Source organism: Gekko japonicus, unplaced genomic scaffold, assembly GCF_001447785.1.
Source record: "Gekko japonicus isolate JY-2015 unplaced genomic scaffold, Gekko_japonicus_V1.1 scaffold1360, whole genome shotgun sequence".
In the NCBI taxonomy this organism is placed as follows: domain Eukaryota; kingdom Metazoa; phylum Chordata; class Lepidosauria; order Squamata; family Gekkonidae; genus Gekko; species Gekko japonicus.
In genome coordinates this window covers 436,024-456,260 of record NW_015165281.1, presented here as the reverse complement: position 1 = coordinate 456,260, position 20,237 = coordinate 436,024, and the positions used below count along the sequence as shown (strand labels likewise).

Here is a 20,237-nt window from a genome sequence, read left to right as displayed (position 1 = left end):
TTCCTTTCCCTTCCCCTCCCCACAACAGACACCCTGTGAGGTAGGTGGGACTGAGAGAGCTCTTGACAGAAACTGCTCTTTTTCAAGAACACCTCTGACAGAACTATGGCTTGCCCAAGGTCATCCAGCAGCTGCAAGTGGAGGAGTGGGGAATCAAACTCGGTTCTCCCAGATTAGAGTCCGCGCACTTAACCACCACACCAAACCACAGAAAGACTACCATCTCCTTGTGCTGACGAGTATGCTGGTGCTTGTATCCCACTTGCAGCTTCTTTCCCTCTCGAGACTAAAGTAATTGTCCTTCCCCTCAAATTCATCAGCCCCTCCAGCTTCTTTGGAATCTTTTTTCATCTGATTGACTTTTCCCCGCTTTAAAAATTATTTGTTGGGATGTAACTGGTTGGTCTACCAGACTTAAATGTAAGGAATTTCAACCTCTCTTGAGGTCTTTTGATGTAATCTTAGTTCAAGAAACTTGGGTCTTGGAGGATGTTCCCCCCCAGATATATTTTTTCTTGGCATGCTATGAGGGGGCAGGTGGCTGGCCTAAAGAAGGCCTAGTTTCTACAGCCCTGAATCTTAAAAGAATCAAACTGGTCACCTCTCATGACCTTTCATTATGAGCTAACCTTGAAACTGCTAATTATTCTACGTTATTCATTTCCGTTTCTATGGCATCTGTGCCTCCGACTTTGGCAAAACAAAATTCAGTTCAGGCAGTAAACTTAGTTAATAGTATTTCCATTTAGTTAGTTTATTTTAGCTGGAGATTATAATACTAGAATGCAACATGATGATAATATCCAAACACAAAAATTTAAGGGCCCAGGCAATGAAAATCTTCTGAGTTGTTTTTGGTATGATAAGGGTTATTCATATGGTTATTAATTCCAATGGTCTAGATTTAGCAGGTTTTTATAATCAAAGAAATTTTATCTCGGTTAACAGTCGGGTGGGCCTTAATTGTAAAGGAGATTATACCTACACAGGTGCAAGACATTATAAAGCATTATAAATTATTTTGTTGTATCAACTAATGTGATTCCCTTTGCGAAGGCCATGGAAGTGGGTGATCTTTTAGGTAGTGATCACTTTCCAATTTTTTTTATTTCTAGATCTCAAATTGTCTCATTTAGGCTCTGCGTGTTGACTCTTTGTCTCAGTTATCCAATTGTTTACTCTGTGTCTAGAGATGTGAAGGCCCGGAAAAAGCCCGGAAAAATTCGGGGGGAAAACGTTTTTTTCCCGTTTTTTCCCTGAAGCCTTTTTGTTTTTTCCCGAAAAATTGGAAAAATTGAAAAAAATAAAAGAAAAAAATTGATTATGGAACGTTTTATTTTAACATCATGAATAAAATATTTTAAGACCAGGTGTTCAAATATTTTCCAAATCATTTCTAAAATATATATATATGGTATCAGATTGATGTAATTTAACAAGATGCATTTCTTCCTTTAGGAGGTGCGATTGTCAGAAGAAAATAAAAAAGTTTCAGTTTTGTTTTTGCATGTGGGTGGGTATTTTGTAATAATTGTTTGGATACACTATATTTTTAATATGCTAGTTGTGATAATTTCATGCCAAGTAAAATGTCCATAGTCATATTTTATGTTCCTAAAGTAACAGAATGACTTTCAAACTAGAAAAGACAAAAAAAATGCTAATGTAGCATTTTTTTTTCAATTTTTCCAAAAATTTCTGTTTTTTTCTGGAAAACCCCCGAAAAAAAACGGGTTTTTTCCCGAGCTTCAAAATTTCCGGAAATTTTACGTCTCTAGCTGTGTCTGCTGGAATTCTAAACTTAATTTCATTGTCTATAATTTGCAACATTGTAGGGAGGTTTCCTTATAGAAGGATGAATTATCCTCAGGTCCACTCTTGGTAAAGTCCTCACATCTTTTTAAGATTCTCAAGGTTTTTGAAGGTTTACTCAAGGTTTACCAAGCCTAGTGTGCAAAGAACTAGTGGATCTAGGGTAACAAGTTGAAACCCATGGTTTGATAGAGAACGTGAACGGACTAAAAAAAGAGCTTTTAGCCAAAGACTTTAAAAAGAAAATCAATCCTGAGTCCACTGGATAAACTTTTGGCTTTTAAAAAATATTATAGATTATTGTTACAACATTGTAAACCTCGATTCATTCCTGAGGGCTGGAGACACCTGATTAGGACGCTTGACAATAATGATGCATCCGCCTTTGGGTCAATTGTTAATTCTGGAATGAGGCTAAATTGCAACATTCCTTATTGCATTGCACCGACGAAGAGGATAAAGTATTTTAGCTTTCTTTTCTCCTCTAAGGAGCCAAATTCAGTGTTACCTGTTGATCCTGAACCTCTCCCTATCTGGCCTCCAGTGACACCTAAAGTTGTGGTGCAACTTGTTTCTCGTCTGTGTTTTGGGAAAGCTCCAGGTGTAGATATAATTCCAAATGACTTATTTAAAGATAACCCTGGGTGGTGGGTTGAAGTTTTAGCTACGGTGTTTAGTCCAATCCAAAGCCTTTTATTGGCAGGCCTTATTCCATATCCTTGGAAGCAGACCAATATAGCTCCTACATTTAGAAAAAGGAATCGTTCTGATCCGGCATGTTATCACCCAATTAGTCTGCTTTCTTGTTTAGGGAAATTATATTCTTCTTGTCTGTCAAATCTTTTGTTGAATGGATGGAGTCCGGCAATATTTTAGGGAAGGAGAAAACTGGCTTTAGACGAATGCAGAGGTTAGCACCACCAATCCATTAATGCTCCCAACAATTACCTGCGGTGGAGAATCCACGTGAATGCTCAGCCGGCAGTTCCTCCCTTGCATCGTCTCAAAGGATATTTTGCTTTGATTTACAGGAGGAAGCTGTGGAGGCTCCACGAGCGATGCTTGAAATTAGCATGATTTCACAAGGAATGTGGGGGCGTGTGAATGACGCCTGGGGTTCAATCAGGGCTAACAGATCGTGAACTACACTTGGGTGCACAGCTTCCCCATCCGCTGTGACAACCGGAGGAGAAAAAGAAAACAAACAAACAGAAGCTGCACAAAGTCAGCTCTGGAATAACTGTGTGAGTGTTTTGCTTTAGATGTCTGAGGCCAGTGTGGCTTTGTGACTGTAGGGCTGGAAGAGGAAAGGGAAGAGCCAGGTCCAGATCCCCATGCAGCCACGATTGCTCACTGGTTGACCCTGGGCCAGCCACTCTCCCAGCCCAACGAGGCTGTTGGCGAGTTCCTTGGATGAAGGGCAGGCTAAAAATACAGTGCCCCAGCTGCTCAAGGGTTCCACAGCATTTTCAGCATCTTTGTCGCTCCCAGATGCTTACAAAAGAGTCAAAGATCATTCTAGACAAGAGATCCCCAATGTCGTTGAGTCAGTAGGCGCTGTGGGAATTCTGAGAGCATTGTGGGTTTTCACAAAATGGCTGCCATGGGAGGTGAGGCCAAATAAAATGTCTCCCAGGAGGGAGGGAGAAGATCCCCAATGTCGTTGAGTCAGTAGGTGCTGTGGGAATTCTGAGAGTATTGTGGGTTTTCACAAAATGGCCGCCATGGGAGGTGAGGCCAAACAAAATGTCTGCCAGGAGGGAGGGAGAAGATCCCCAATCTCGTTGAGTCAGTAGGTGCTGTGGGAATTCTGAGAATATTCTGGGTTTTCACAAAATGGCCGCCATAAGAGGTGAGGCCAAACAAAATGTCTGCCAGGAGGGAGGGATAAGATGCCAGCTCTATGTTTATCATCTCCAATGAAAAGGGAGGATTTGCTCCCTGCACAAGCTCAAGGGGAAAGGCTGCCAAGCCCAGAGACATAAGGAAGTCCATATCTCTGGCCAAGCAGAGGGCACATGGCTGTGATATGCCTACCTGGGCACCTACCTCAGTGCTTTGATAGTCTGTCACCTAAAAAGGAATCACCTGAAGCTAACAGAGTTTCCTATTCCATTCACAGCCCTTTCAGTTTCATCTCGAAGACTCAGCAGAACAAGTGGCCGCCATGTTGGAGAACACTGGATAGACAGAGACCTCTGGTCTCTCCATCAGAACTGCCATTCCTGACTGACCAAAGGTCTTGAACATATCTCTGCAAGAACCCAAGAGCCTGGAACATGACACTTCAGGTGCACAAATAAAGTCTTCCTCTCCCCAGAGTTATGGCTCCTTTTAAAGAAACAGCCTTGCTCTTTCCATGAATAAATATCTCCCCATAAGAACATAAGAGATGCCAATGTTGGATCAGACCAAAGGCCCATCCAGTCCAACACTCTGTATCCCACAGTGGCCAGAAATACCAGGGGCCATCAGGAGGTCCACCAGTGGGGCCTGGACATCAGAAGCCCTCCCACTGTTGACCCCCCCCAAGGACCAAGATGACAGAGCATCACTTGCCCCAGAGTCCCTATCTATACATTGTGGCTAATAGCCACTGATGGACCTCTGCTCCATATGCTTATCTAATTCCCTTTTGAAGCCGTCCATGCTTGTAGCTGCCACCACTTCCTGTGGCAGTGAATTCCAAGTGTTAATCACTCTTTGGGTGAAGAAGTACTTCCTTTTATCCGTTCTAACCAAACCACTTATGAAATGCGTGCAAGGTACTCACATTGGAGGTATGCTCTTTGTAGGTTGCTCTCTCTTGTGGTGACAAACTCTGTTGAAGAAATGGGGCCGGGGGAGAAAACCCAAGATTAAAAGATGCATCAAGGGGAGAGAGGAAAGAGAAGTGGAATTTTTTCACCAGTTCCTTCAGCCAGAAGACATTAATGTTGATTCTTACAAGGACTTGAATCTCGACTTCGTCTGCAAAGCATTGTCTGACATTCTGTGGGTTTTGCCCTCTTAGCAATTAATCCCATTCTACGTATAGGAAACTGAGGTCTGAGAGTAATGCAAACCCATGCACAGATGGTGTTCGGCAAGTAGAAACTTGGCTTCAGTTGAGGGAAGGACCCAGAAGGACCCCTCTAACAGAGTCTAGGGCAAGGGTGTCAAACTCATTATTTATGAGGGCCGTATCTGACATAAATGAGACCTTGTTGGGCCAGGCCATGTGTGTCATAAAATGTAATGCCAGGGAGCGGAGATATAAACTTTACAAAGGACACAAACACAATTAAAGATTTTTTAAACTTAAAATAAAAACATGGTTAAAACTTTAATACTCTTGCAATAGTTTGTATATTTAACAGTGCCTGATAACCGACACCTCTTGCTCTGAATCATTGCATTAAAATGTCTGTGCTGTTGCAATCTTGAGTCTCCTGTTCGGGTGTGTATCTATAAGCTGCTAATCTACGATGATGCAGCAGCAGTGGAACTGGAAGAAGCAGCAGAAGACAGCCAGTTCCACTGCGGGCCTGATAGGAGCCCTTTGGGGGCCAGAACCGGCCCCTGGGCTGCATGTTTGACACCCTTGGTCTAGGGCAAGGAGAAATGCTGGGCCGTTCACAAAACAGACAATCTTGCGGGGGGAAAAATGTAAATGTACACAGGGTAACGAGCTATTCATGGGCAAAAGCACGGGGCTCAGGCTGGAGTTCCGCAGGCGCAGCTCCCTGCTTTCTTTCCCCCACCAAACGCCTCACCTTCAGCCACATATCCAGGTGCACTTTATACTGTTTCTGCTGCTCTTCGGCCAACTTCTTATATTGCTCCTTCTGGCTCTGAGAGATGCGCTGCCAGCGGCTCCCGATCTCTACCATCCGCTCCTTCAGAGGGAGGTGGTTGAGTTCGCCGTTTGAGAGTAGCTCCTGAGAGAACTTCTGATACCCGTTCCTGGCGAGATGACACACGAGAAAGTGTTTTGAGCCCATGTTGGGCGGGAAAACAAGACAGAAAGACGGCAGGGCCGACTTAACACAGTGGGACACAAAATGCTTCTTCAATGGATGCCGGCCTCCAGGTGGGACCTGGGGATCCCCTGGAATTAAAGCTCATCTCCAGACGACAGAGATCAGTTCCCCAGGAGAAAATGGATGCTTTGGAGGGTGGGCTCCACGGTATTATACCTTACAAAGGTCCCTGTCCTCTCCAAGCGCCATCCTCCAATCTCCAGGAGTTTCCCAGCCTGGATCTGGCAAACTTACCCCTCCCTCACCGGTGGCAAGGGGGGACCAGGCAACCCTAGTTTCAAATTAAAGTCCTCCCCCCCAATACTTCCATTTACTGGAGCGTTTTTTTTAACCCGCCTTCCTCCAAAACTGGGTAACAACAACAAAAAATTATAACTAAAACAACCATTAAAAGTGAGGCTCGCCCCCTTCCTCCTTTATAACTGTTTGGTTTCCAATTCTAGAATACCTACAACAATTCAAAGACACTCCAAAGGTGCTTGAAACGTTACATCTATGGTAAACAACTAGTAAGCACTGTATATACTCTCAGTCATGCTTCATGTTAGATTAGTTAAAAATCATATAAATATAAAGTTGTAATTAAATAAATTGCTATTCTATGTATATCGAAGGCTCTGTATTCACAAAGTTGCATGTACACCTATTTATCTTTGCATCTTTCTTTTTTCTACTGTTAAACCTGTTATAATTATATTAAAAAGCAATAAAAATATATTTCAAAAAAAAAAAAAGTGAGGCTCGCCTGGTGCCTACTTTCCTTTCTTTAGCTGCCAGACCAAAATACCATAGTTTTACCCAGGCTTTTAATTAGGGGTTTGTTTATTTATTATTATATCTATATCCTGCCCTCCCCGTGGGCGGCTTACATTTATCAGCACCATGTGCCAAATCACAATAAAGCACTTAAAAACAACTACAAAAAACCATTTTAGCAGCTTTTTGTGACAGCCCGCTTTGGTTTTATGGCTATTTTTTATGCGGCTCATATCCAACGTGTTGGGAATCAGGCCACTGTGGGAGCACCAAGTGGTTTTCACTGCTTGCTAACCTCACTCCATAACCTACTGCAGGGGTTCCCAGCATGGTACCCACGGGACCCGTGGCACCTGCCGACACCTTTTCTGGTGCTCACCAAGTGTTTTAGGAAGTGTGGGCAAGGGCAGCTAGGGCTGCTGGAGATCTGATTGGCTATACAGCTTTTTAAAGATTTGCTTTGGCACCAGCTGCCACAACACAAGGATCTGCACTGCATTACTGAAGTTAAGCCGTGGCCGCCATTTTGTGGCTGGCTCCGCCCTCTGCAGCAGCCATTTTGTGGCAGCCATTCTGTCGCTACGTGTCAGAATTCCAAATGTGCCTGGAGGTTCAAAAAGGCTGGGGACCCCAGATGTACCATATTCTCTCACTTGGGTCCAACTGGTTGCTGAGCAAAGTCACTAGGTTTCCCTTCTGTGCCTCTGCAACGTCTGTCACTGTCTCTGCTCTAGGTTTCTGGATCGTACCACTTAAGATCTGGGATGTGGCCATTCTTCTTCAGCAGGCAAATGGGAGGGGGAACCTTATCTGGGATAATACTAGGCAACAGTTCTTGTATCATTCTGCCCCCTCCCTGGCCATGTATCAGCCAGTAAAGCAGGCCTATTGATTCCATCTCTTCTCTAAACTAGGCCCCTATCCGTCGAACGGGGCTTTTTTAGTGGTAGCACCGGAACTCCAACCACCTTTCCTATGAGGCCCTTCTATCTTCTTTGTGCCTTACCTCTGGCAAAATTTTTCCAGCATCTCAAAATTATTCTACTGCTTTTTAAAACGTGTTTTGATTTTGGCTCCTATGTGTTACAGGTGAAGCCGTTTTTGTTTATTGTTTTAAAGTTAATTTTGCAAACGGCCTAGGAAATTTCGGTTCAAAGCCGGTGTGCGTGTCCTGCTCTTCCTGCATTGTTTTCTACTCTTGCAATTCTCTTCTCCTCAACGCTTCGTATCTGCTACTTTTTGCTCTGTCTCTAATTTTTGTAATCTGAGTCCTAATGCATGGCTTATCAGATCTCTCTCACACCATGTAATCCGCCTTGAGTTTCAGTGGGAAAGGCGGGCTATTCAATCAATCAACCAACGACCCTCCTTTCTGACTTATCTGCAGGGGTCATTTTGTAGAAAAAGAGGTGCAGGAGCTATTTAGCACAACTTATTTACATATGCCACGCCCCCTGACATCACCGGAAATGTGTCAGAAGGCAACACCCACCGCTCAGGCTCCACTGGACTGTTTTGGATTGCTAGCTAGTAGGGGGGAGGGGGAACGTGCAGATCTGTCCTTGCAGAGGAGGGAGAGCTTGTACCTGAATAAATCTTGGTCTTAAAGGTGCCACTGGACTGTTTTGGACTGGGGGGCCGGGGGGAGGGGGCTCTGCAACTAACCTGGCTGCTTCTTGCTCTGACTGAGGGCTGCTGGGAGCAGGGGGTGGGGCTTGTTGCATATGCCCGCCCCCTGGGCTCTTTACTGCCGGAGCTCTGCTCCTGTGCGCTCCTGCAGGAAATGACCCCTGCTTATCTGTATTTATTAACAATGTCTGAGTCCAGTGGCACCTTTAAGACCAACAAAGTTTTATTCTGGGTGTAAGCTTTCTACACTCAGAACAAAACTTTGCTGGTCTTAAAGGTGCCACTGGACTCAAACTTTGTTCTGCCGCTTCAGACCAACATAGCACCTGAATCTGTGTTTATTAAGCTACCCATCTACCCCCTCCCCCAAAATGCCAGTACTCACATGGGGGGTTTCTTTGGCTCACCCTGGAATTTCATCTTCTTGGAAGCATTGGTGGAGCATGGTGGTGCCCTCATCTCACTCAATTCCCGCTGCGAGAGAAATAACGAGGAGCGACAAGGATGAGAGATCTGAGTCAACTCGACAGAAAAGACACAGAGAATCACGGAGAGCGCTTCCTCTCTCTCACACCTGCCTTCAACGCCTCTGAACCCTCAAAACGGGCCACATCCCTGCTTTTCTCCACAACCTATGAGAACTAGTGACTTGCCTCCAATTTTAATCCTTTTGACTTGCGGTATATAACAACTCTGCAGCAAATGCCAGAAATCCACTCACAGCCAGTGTTTCCTCTGAGTTAGTGTCAGTTAGCTCACAGTTTTTTAGCCTCCGGCTCACACATTTTTGCCTTAGCTTAGGAAGGAGGGCTCCAGAGCAAAGTGATTTATGCAGCAGCGAAATGGCTCGCTCACAACTTCAATGCCCATAGCTCTCACAAAGCAGAATTTTTGCGCACAAGACTCCACAGCTCAGAGGGAGCATTGCACAGAGGATTACTTTTAGGGCTGTGTATACACCATGCCCCTCCCCGCACCCCCAGTATTTATTTGTCTTCAGACAAATTCAAAGTCTGCATCAAAAAAAGAGGTGCTGGTTTTTACTGTTCCTCATTATTGCTGTTTTGTCGGTCCCAGGAGGGGGTGAAGTGGTACACAGGGCCTGAAACTTTACCCTCCATCCTCTGCGCACCTTATTATCACCCTCTCTGACTTCTGGGCTGGCTACAGGAATTGCTATGTACTTCCAAGCATTTCTTTGCAGCCATGGGTAGCAGATTAAGAACACACAGACAAAAGTTGAGGGACTCATGAAGAAGAAGAAGAGATTGGATTTATGCCCCTGCCCTTCACTACCCAAAGGAGTCTCAGAGCGGCTTACAAACTCCTTTCCCTTCCCCTCCCCACAACAGACACCCTGTGAGGCAGGTGGGGCTGAGATAGCTCTGACAGAAACTGCTTTTTTAAGAACAGCTCTTATCAAAACTATGGCTTGCCCAAGGTCATCCAGCAGCTGCAAGTGGGGGAATCAAACCCGGTTCTCCCAGTTTAGAGTCCGCGCACTTAACCACTACACCAAACTGGCCATATTCTGTGCCCAGTGACACACTGCGTTTTCCTCTGTGTTCCTACAGAATTGCAGCGATAACTACAACTCTAATGCAGCGCTCAGGCAACCATGTCAAACATAAACTCTACTTGGGGGGGTTGGGTTGCAATCTCATACCAACCTCGTATCGTTTCTGGTCCTCTGCTGCTTTCTTGATCCACATCAGCTTCTCCTTTTTCTCCATGTTGTTCCAGGTTGTTTCCATGGCTTTTAGTGCTTTTCCTCTATCGTTCTAAGGCAGGACGGGAAATTAATACACACCACAGAGAGGATCCTACAGAGTGATCCTTCCCTACAGTATCAGCCACAGTCGGTTTTCTCCAGAGAATGTCACACCCCAACTGTCTTAGGGGTCCCCACCCCCAATCTGAATCTGGGTTTGTTCAGTCACCAGTTGGGGCCATTCCTGTGTTGTCTGCATCCCATCTCAATACAGGTACATTCCCTGCCCCGCCTTCTAAATTCCCCCCAGAGGGGTGGTAACGTCTGAAACCTTGTGAGAATCTTCCCAACCAACCCTAACACAGAATAAAAACAAAAAACCTGCTTTGTAACATCCCAGGTATTTGTGTTCCTTAGAATGCATCAGTACTCTTATTATTACTATTATCCATAAATATTATTCTGGGTGGTCAGCCGTGTTGGTTTGAAGCAGTAGAACCAGGGTTATTTTTGGTCAGGAACGCACAGGAACGGAGTTCCGGCTGGCTCCCAAGTTGGCCACGCGCAGGAGGAACTCATTAGCATAACAGGCCACACCCAACAGCAGAAACTCATTAGGATTGGCTACATTAGGGGTGTGGCCTAACATGCAAAGGAGTTCCTGCTACAAAAAAGCCCTGGGTTTTGACAACAAACTTGGTAAACAGAATAACAAGCAAAAGATGGGTGTGGCTGGATGTCGACACTTCTGGTAACATGGGGGTGTGGCCTAATGTGCTAATGAGCTATGCTCTCATGGGTGTGGCTGGATATGCTAATGAGTTTCTGTTGTTGGGTGTGGCCTATTATGCTAATGAGTTCCTGCTGGGCTTTTTCTACAAAAAAAGCCCTGAGTAGAACAAATTTAGAGTCCAGTCAGGCACCTTTGAGACCAACAAAGGTGTATTCAAGGTATGAGCTTTTGTGTGCATACCTTGAATAAACCTTTGTCCGTCTTAAAGGTGCCTGACTGGACTCTAAATTTGTTCCATAAATATCACTTATACTTTTTTTTTAAAGGCTAAAAGATTCTCAGGCTGTGCTAAGCCTCCATGGAAGACAGTTCCAGAGGCACTGTGATTCTGGACTCCTGAAACGACCATATTTTAAAAAAGGCTTTGAATTCGAATAAAAGTAGAGAAGCCCAGACGAGGGCAAAGTGCTGTCATATTCCATGAAGAGTCAAGCCATATCATTTAACGAATCACTAGGGTTCTATCTTAATCTGGTCAAGCAAGCTATAAACATTGTCAGTAAAGGCAATTCATTATTATTGGCTGTTCTAGGTAAAGAGCAGGAATTAGATAACGTACATCAGGGATACCCAATGTATCCCTAAGGGCACTATTATTTATTTATTTATTTATTTTTGGGATTTATATCCCGCCCTACCCATACAGCCCAGGGCGGCAAACAAGCGGCAATTGCCGAGAGTAAAACATAAATTACATTAAAACCTCAATAAATACAACTAAAATGGTGCTCTACAATTCATTTCAGAAATCAATTTAAAAATCATTTTAGAAGTTCAAGACGGTCGATATAGTCGATGTCCCTCACTGGCGGTCGGTGATATAAAACGCAGTGCCAGAGTAATGTTCCTCAGTCGGGCAACGTCAGGCCGGGTAGATGGTAAAACAAGCCACAATGATGGTAAGTGGCGGCGGCGGCGGCTCCTACTCGAAAGCCTGGCGGAAGAGCTCCGTCTTGCAGGCCCTGCGGAACTGTACAAGGTCCCGCAGGGCCTGGATCTCCACCGGGAGCTCATTCCACCAGGTAGGAGCCGCCACCGAGAAAGCCCTGGCCTTAGTTTGAGTGAGTTTGATATCCCGGGGACCTGGAACCTCAAGGAGGTCCAGGCTCCCCGATCGCAGCGCTCTGGGGGGAACATACGGGAAGAGGCGGTCCCTCAGGTAGGCTGGACCCTGGCCATTCAGGGCTTTAAAGGCAAGAACCAGCACTTTGAAACGAATCCGGTATGCTATAGGCAGCCAGTGCAGCGCTTGCAGCGTCGGCCGGATGTGGTCCCTCCTCGAGAGGCCCATCAACAACCTAGCTGCAGCATTCTGCACTAGCTGCAGCTTCCAGATTTGCACCAAAGGCAGCCCCAAGTAGAGAGCGTTACAGTAGTCTAGCCTCGAGGTGACCGTCGCATGGATCACAGTGGCCAGGTCCTCACGGCTGAGATAGGGGACCAACTGCCGGGCCAGCCGTAGGTGGTAAAAGGCTGACCTAGCAGTGGCTGCCACCTGGGCCTCCATTGTCAATGAAGAGTCCAGGAGCACTCCTAAACTCCTAACCTCCCGCACAGGCACCAATGGCATCCCAGCCCATACCTCCGGACAATCTGGGCGAGGGGGCGCATGTAGATGTTAAATAACATTGGGGACAACACGGCTCCCTGGGGCACCCCACACTCAAGGGGGTACCTTCGTGACCGCTGATTCCCCATTGCCACCCTCTGTCCCCGACCTTGAAGGAAGGAGACGAGCCATTGAAGGGCAAGCCCCCTTATCCCCACGTCGGCGAGGCGGCGGGCCAGCAACTGGTGGTCGACCATATCGAACGCAGCCGACAGATCCAACAACACCAGCGCAGCCACACCGTCGCGATCCAGATGTCTGCGGAGGTCGTCCGTCAGCGCGACCAGAACAGTCTCCGTCCCATGACCCGGGCGAAAGCCGGACTGGAAGGGATCGAGGATGGAGGCCTCATCCAGGTAGCTCTGTAACTGTGCTGCCACCGCTCTCTCTATAAGTTTGCCCAAATAGGGCAAATTGGAAACCGGCCGATAGTTGGTCAATTCGGCCGGATCCAGAGATGGTTTTTTTAGGAGAGGGCGGACCATCGCTTCCTTGAGTGCTCCGGGGAACCGTCCCTCGGTGAGGGACGTGTTGACAATCTCCCGCAGTGCACCTCGAAACCCCTCGTGGCCAGCTTTCACCAGCCAGGAGGGGCACGGATCAAGGTCGCACGTGGTTGGGCGCACAGATACAAACAACCTGTCAGCCTCCTCCAGGCTGAGTGGGTCAAAACATACTAAACCCGGCTCCAAAGACGCGCAAGGGGCCTCGAGTTCCCTAACTGTATCAATTGTGGCAGGGAGGTCGCGGTGGAGTGTCAGGACTTTATCTGCAAAGTGTCCACTGATGCTTTTCCCAGTGCCCACTACCTTTTCCTCAAAGTAGAGCCCACTCTGGCGTTCCTCCATCTCTTTGGATCAGGGGACGCATCACCTTCTCAGGCTGGCACCCATTCGGAAACGTCATAACAGGCCTGAAACCTCCAAACATTTTGTGATTGGCCATACCCGGTGGCCATTTTGTGACCTTTCCCACTTCTCGTGGCAGCCATTTTGTGATGACACCCACTAGTCCTTCTCAACATTCCGTGTGTCCACAGCCTCAACAGAGCTGGAGATCTTTAAATTAGTTAAGTGTTACAGACGATATGCTAAGAACTCAGCTTGTGTTCCATCCACATCCCACCTAGGCACAGGAATATTTCTTTACAGTTTGAGACCACTGACTAAACCACCATAGTTATTATTTACACCACTTTTATAAAAAAAATAGTTGTTCTGTTTCAAGTTCAATAGGGACTTTGGCCACTTAGAACTGTAGTGATCACTCATTATTAGATAGGTGGTAAAGTCCTTCAGACTATTAGGCCAGGTACTAAGACGACCAAGCTACCTCAGGGTGAGCCTCTTTTGAGCCTTGTGAAGCTTGCCTGCATCTCTTTTCTGAAATAACTGTTTGGTTCTGCAAAATATTCAGCTCAGAAAAGGTCCAGCCTGTTTCCTTGAATGGTAACTCATGTTTGCTCCCACTTTTCTTACCTTAAAGCGGGCAAGATAATCTCCAATGACACTTTGCTGCCATATCTCCTCAGCTGTCTTGGGTGACTCGGGAAGTTTGCCGCGGTCCTCCTTGTCAGAAATGTGCTTCTTCTCTGTCTGGGCCTTCAGGGAAGCTTCACGAGCTTTGTACTTTGCCTAGGCCAGAAAATAAATATGCATGGTCAAATTCTTGGAAATCTTTGTCCTGGTCAAGGGAAGGGGGGGGGGGATTCCAGTTGATGCAGTGCTTGAATACTTTTATGTTGGTCTTTAGCCCATGATCTTGCTCAAAGCATACTCGGGTTTCTTCAGTGAGAAGATTAGTAACAGTGGGAGGTTCACACACCCTTCTAGCTGGCTGAAATTGGGCACGGAAGATCCAAGAGTACAATCTCCGTTTGCATAAGACAACAATGAGACAACCCAACAGGCATGGCTTCGTGTGAACTGTATACTCTAAAATATGCCCTCAAATCCTCCACAACATGGAGGCTTCCAGGCAAGAAACTCTTATGTGACCAGAAGGCTGCTTCATGAGTTTATGTGATCTGGAGTCACCAGTACAGTTGGCAGTCAACACATTCTCTCCAACTCATCTCCCCTACAAGAGAACCAGTCAGGAGACAGGTCTGGTGCTTGAGGATAAGGGCTTTGGGGTGAAGAAAAAAGTCCACCCCCCAACTAGCGCAGGGATGGCCCCCCACCTGGGTTTTCAAACTTTCTGCTGCAAGCAAGACATGAAAATAATACAGATTTTCTTTTTTCTTTTGCTAACACAGTTTCACTCGTTGCACCGGCCAGTAGCATTTGGGGGGTAAAGAATTCTGAGACGAAACGGTAGCCCAGGCTGTATATTGACTGAAAGTATGTTATGTTCAACCCATTCCTGTTACTCAGTAAAAGGCCGCTGAGGAAAACCAGGACACTTCCAGCTGGATTATGCTTCAGTCAGCTTCCTTATCGAGGCTGATGTATATAGTTAGCTCTGTAACAACCAAACTGGTTACATGGCCCCAGTCACACAGGCCGGATATCGCGCGGGGAGGGGGGGGAGGCGTGGCTAATTGCCCCGGTGCAGTTTGATCCGCGATTACGCGATCAGACGCGCCGGCGGCACACCACGGGTCCTCCCCTTGGCGCTGGTGGGTAAACGAGGGACCGGAGGGGAATGCTGCACGCCGGCATGATCACACCACCGGCGTCTGGAGGCAGCCCGTGGCAAACGATTACTAGTACCTTGGAGGTACTAGTTTTTTTAACGCGCATTGTCGGCGGTAAGCCACGGGTGCGCTCCACTTCCCAGATGTTGGGGTGTGATTGCGCCCAGATAATCCGCCCACCATCCGTGCCTCTCCCGCGGCAACTTTGCCATGTGACCGGGGCCACATATAAGTTTTGAGTTTCTGGATACAGATTAAAGCAGCTCGCAGAACTCATTGTGATATGTAAATAAGAACTGTGTGCTTTCATTAATTTGCTAGAGTCAAACAGATAATATGAGATGAGAAGGATTCATATATTCAAGTTCTAATTTCTATGATTAATGTGTTGCACTGGACGTAGTTTGTTATGTGATACGTTGCTTAATTAATATTTGAAAGTATTTTAAAAAACAGGGTCAGGTGACAGGGGTTGCTGCATTTACTGTGAACAGAATACTGCTCCGTGGCTTAACTTCTGGGAGAGCAGTGCCAACCCAACACAGTGGTGGCGTGGAGACGAGCGGATGCTCGGGGGTCGCATATGCGACCCCCGAGCATCCGCTCGTCTCCACGCCACCACTGTGTTGGGTTGGCACTGCACTGCTGGAAACAAGAATTAAAACAACATCAGAGCATCACAAGTTTAGTGCTTATGTTATTGTCATCAATTTGTATGCACGTTTGCAGCAATTTTCCATTACTTATTGCTCCTTATTGCTGTACCCCTTGTGTTACTGTATATTTAACTTCTGGGAGAGCCTGTGGCTCAATAGTAAGAGTATTTGCTTGGCATGCAGAAGGTCCCAGGTTCAATCCCCGGTCTCTCCAGTTAAAAGACATGGCAGTAGGTGTTGTGAAAGGCCTCTGCCTGAGACCTTGGAAAACTGCTGCCACTCCGAGTAGACAATACTGACTTTGATGGACCAAGGGTCAGATTCCATAGAATCACAGAATCACAGAGCTTGAAAAGACCATACAGGCCATCTAGTCCAACCCCCTGCCCAATGCAGGATCAGCCTCGAGCCTTCCGTATAAGGCCATTTCACGTGTTCATGTGAGGAACAGTCTCTGCTCTAGCGACCATCTATTTTCACAACAGTGAGGCTTGATGACATCAAACACAGGTTGACGAAAGGTGTCGGAAAGTGAAAAACGCAGCAACCCGTAAGGTGCTTTTACGTATCTCTTGTAAAAAGCAGCACACTTTCTTAGGGTTGAGATGGAAATCAGGCACGTTATTTCTGTTCGACGGGTTAACGACTTTAAAAGGAGCAGTTATAAGAGGCTTCAGTGCTCGACATCTCCAGATCCGTATAAATTAGAGGGAAGATGCTCGGACTAATCGGATAAATGAGTGTCACAGAAATCTCAACTTGCGCTCAATTAATTTGATCTCTGGAAAGCACACTTCTAGACCTCATGGCCCGAGTTAAGCTCAACTTGCGATGACTAAGGTTCTATGCAGGGCTTTTTTTTGTAGAAAAAGCCCAGCAGGAACTCAGTAGCATAATAGACCACACCCAACAGCAGGAACTCATTAGCGTATTAGGCCACACCCCCATGCCTTCCCTTGGCTTGCCGGGTACCCCATGGCTGCTGGGAGCCCGGCAAGCCCCCCCATGAAGGGAAGGGAAGGCAGTCTCCGGGGGGGGGGGCCCGCTCTCCAGGCCTTCCCACTGTAGCCACGCATACAGAGGTTTTAGCTGTAGTGGGCGTGGCCAACTCTGAAGCCAGCCGGAACTCCGTTCCTGTGCGTTCCTGCCCAAAAATGAGACTTTGGAGAGGGGAGGAAATGGGGAAGGCTCTGTGCCCTGCTTGTAGGCCTTCCAAGGGCAGCTGGTTAGCTATCGTGTGAAACAAGATGAAGAAGAGTAGGTTTTATACCCTGCTTTTCTCTACCCTAAGGAGTCTCAAAGTGGCTTACAATCTCCTTCCATTCCTCTTCCCGCAACAGGCACCTTGTGTGGTAGGTGTGGCTGAGAGAGTTCTGAGAGAACTGTGACTGGTCTAAGGTCAACCGGCCCGAGGTCAACCAGCAGGTTTCATGGGGAGGAGGAGTGGGGGAATCAGACCAGGTTCTCCCGATTGGCTGGACTAGATAAACAGTTTCATTGATTTGCTATGGCAGAGTGCTTCTTCCTCTTCTTCTAGCTCCCAAATATTCTAAATCTTATAAGAACCGAAAGGGTGAATAACAATTTACCACAGAACAGAACCATGTGACCAGCTGGTTGACTGAGCTTATTTATACCCAACTTTTCTAACCAATATGGATGAGTTAAAGCAGCTGACAAAAGATAAACACAACAGTCTACAGACATAGCACAGAGCCTGCCAATAAGGAAGGAAAAATCTTACCACTCCTCCGACTTCCAGTTCAGCGTGGGTCAATTCTACTCAGCATGTGGAGGGATGAACGCTGACCACTGGCCCAACCACGATCGTACACCCAGCACAGCGAGTAACAAGACGGTCTGTATCTGTTCAATGTCTGACTTTGATAAATGTGCCCACCCACATCAGAATAACCTAAACTCGAATGGAACCCCTATCAATCATCCATGTTATGGTGTCCAACGACTTCCCAAAAGACTTCCAACATGCTTCCCCGGGTTTCTAAACCAAGCCTCAAGACCTCTCCTTTCTGGCTTTGAGCAAGATGGCATTGGGAGATGTTAGCAAGCTATTCATGTTTAATGGAACTCTTGTTTGGCCGATTTTTGCACCATATGGAAGTACCTTCCCAGGCCACCCCCCACCCCCCTAAACTGGGGGAAATGAGCAGAGATAACGCAAGATGGGATGGTAGGAGCGCCCAGACTGTGACGAAGCTGCTGGTGCCTTCTAGAAGGAACAGAAGGCTCCGGAACGTTCTAGAGCCTTCCGTGGGCTTCTAGCAGAAAAAAAATGTTTTGTTGTGCTGTTTTTTTTTTAAGAGGAGGGAGAGGGTCAGGATCCTGGTTTCATCTAAGCCAACAGAACAAAAAAAGATTCCATCTGACTTTGAGACACCCAGGAGTGCATGCGCCCCCAAGAGCCTCCCGCTCAAAAAAAAATATGGTGAAGGAGAATGTGCATTATTGATTCAACCACCTTTTTTTTCTCGGAAAGATCATTCCACATCCGCGCCAGCAGCCGGGTCAGTTCACTCTCCGACAGTTCGGGTCGCTCCTCCTGCAGCTGCTTGCGTTTCTCCTCCGAGAAGATAAACATAGCGGACACTGGCCGTTTGGGTTTCTCAGAACCTCCCTGTTAAAGAGGACAAAGGGACTCGTGGTTGTGGAACTCCCAGTTTGTATCTTTTGTTTATTTTTATTTTTTTAAAAATGTTATGGGAAAATAAAAGTAAAAAGCAAAAATTAGGATGGATGTGTGGGTATCTTCTTCTTAGGGTCGCCAACGTCAACCAGGAGAAGACTTTTGTGGATTAATGAATGGGGGCTGTTTTTTAGCAGTGAAATCAAAGATTAGATGGGTGGGGCTAAAGGTTAAAAGCACATCTTTTGAGACTATTCTGGCTCTGGGGCACGACTGGAACAAAAAGTGAACGACAGAGAAATACTCCAAATGGGCTTTTAGGTCTAACAACGCGCATAACTCCTTTTCTCTCCGACTTTTTTCAATATTGCAAAAAACAAAAAAGAAACTGGCATCGGGTTTTTCGCCATATGCAAAACTATTTTTAACTTCATACCCGACATGATTGATCAACTATAAATTCTTTAAAATCTGCAGACAGCTCTTTCTTTCTTTTTTAATAAAAAGGCATCTTAAGTGTGGATTTTTTAAAGATTTATGTTTGGTCGTCATCTTCACTAAAACTTCCAAAGCAAGTCCAGCAGCCATTCTAAATGAAGTCTTGAGGCTGGTTTAAAAGGCGAAGGATCCACCCCGCTGCTTCAATGCAAAACACATGCATACACTACGCCACGACACACCCTGCTTCTTGGCTTAAGCCCCCCCCCCCCATGGGGCATGCGCTGCTCACCTTGCTGGCATCTGGTGAGGGCTTCTTAGAGGCAGGGCTGGTCGCTCCTTTCTTGTTGCTCCCTAGCATCTTCTCCTCTCCCAGGACCCTCTGCTGCTCTTCTTCGGGTAGGCTCTAAATATAAGCAGGAAAAACAAGCATATTTACCTTCGGGTCTCCTAGACTTGGGTCTATCTTGGCTGTTCTGCACCCTGGGCCTGCACCCTCACAGAAAGCTGAGGCACGCAAGACTTGGCAGCCTCTCCACAGGAGCATGTGGCACATTCCAAGCCAAGTATGCCCCTAGGAAGAAGGCGGACATTTCCAAAATGGCTGCTTCAGGCAGACACAAAGATGATCTACGCTCCTCGGCTCTTCTGAATACCACCTGCTTCAATGAGATGAAGGAAGGTCAGGACTGGCTCTTTGGTTTGGGGGGGAGGGGGGGAATCGATCGGTGCTGTAGCAAGCTCTTTTAACAAATTTTTGCGCCCAGTCCCTCGGGCATGCGCAGGAACCCCACCGCGCATGCCCAGAGGGGTGGGCATGGACATCCCACCAGTTCCTTCAAACCGCCGCAAATCAACCCCTATTGAAAATGTTGACGCTGACAGCAGCGGGGAAGGAGGGTGGGTGGTGTGAATGCACAGATGACCACTCGAAGATCATCAGTTACAGGTAAGCAACCTGTTTATCTTCGACGTGGTCTCTGTGCTTCACACCCATTGTTGACGCTGACAGCAGCGGGGAAGGAGGGTGGGTGGTGTGAATGCACAGATGACCACTCGAAGATCATCAGTTACAGGTAAGCAACCTGTTTATCTTCGACGTGGTCTCTGTGCTTCACACCCACGGTAAATTAGCGAGCAGGGGCCTACATGGAGGAGGGTGCTGGCAGGTCCTTTACTGCGTAGCCGAAGATAGAATGTGACGTCCCATGCTGGTATTGGTGTTTGTACGGACGTCTAGGGCGTAGTGCCTGATGAAGGTGTTAGGCGTGGCCCACGTAGCGGCTTTGCAAATGTCCGGCAGTGGTACTCCCTGGAGGAAGGCAGTGGAAGTCGCGACAGCCCTGATCGAATGAGCCCTGACAGGGCCAGGCAATGGCTGTTTGGCGATCAGGTAACATAGACAGATGAGACCCACAATCCACTTTGACAGGCGCTGAGCCGTGATGCGAGTGCCCAGCCGTGCTGACGCGTAAGAGACAAACAGCTGCGAGTCTCGTCTAGTTGGGTGTGTTCTACTGAGGTAGAAC

At 46.9% G+C, this 20,237-nt stretch overlaps 1 protein-coding gene across 1 annotated transcript in view; it reads right to left on the bottom strand.

Moving 5' to 3' along the window:
• Positions 1-20,237, bottom strand: part of UBTF (upstream binding transcription factor, RNA polymerase I) — an 86,935-nt gene that overhangs the window by 8,619 nt on the left and 58,079 nt on the right. Inside the window, 7 exon segments of the mRNA XM_015410316.1 lie at positions 4,586-4,633; positions 5,568-5,757; positions 8,605-8,693; positions 9,890-10,000; positions 13,811-13,966; positions 18,106-18,261; positions 19,001-19,114. Of these exon segments, the coding sequence (XP_015265802.1) occupies positions 4,586-4,633; positions 5,568-5,757; positions 8,605-8,693; positions 9,890-10,000; positions 13,811-13,966; positions 18,106-18,261; positions 19,001-19,114 (864 nt within the window).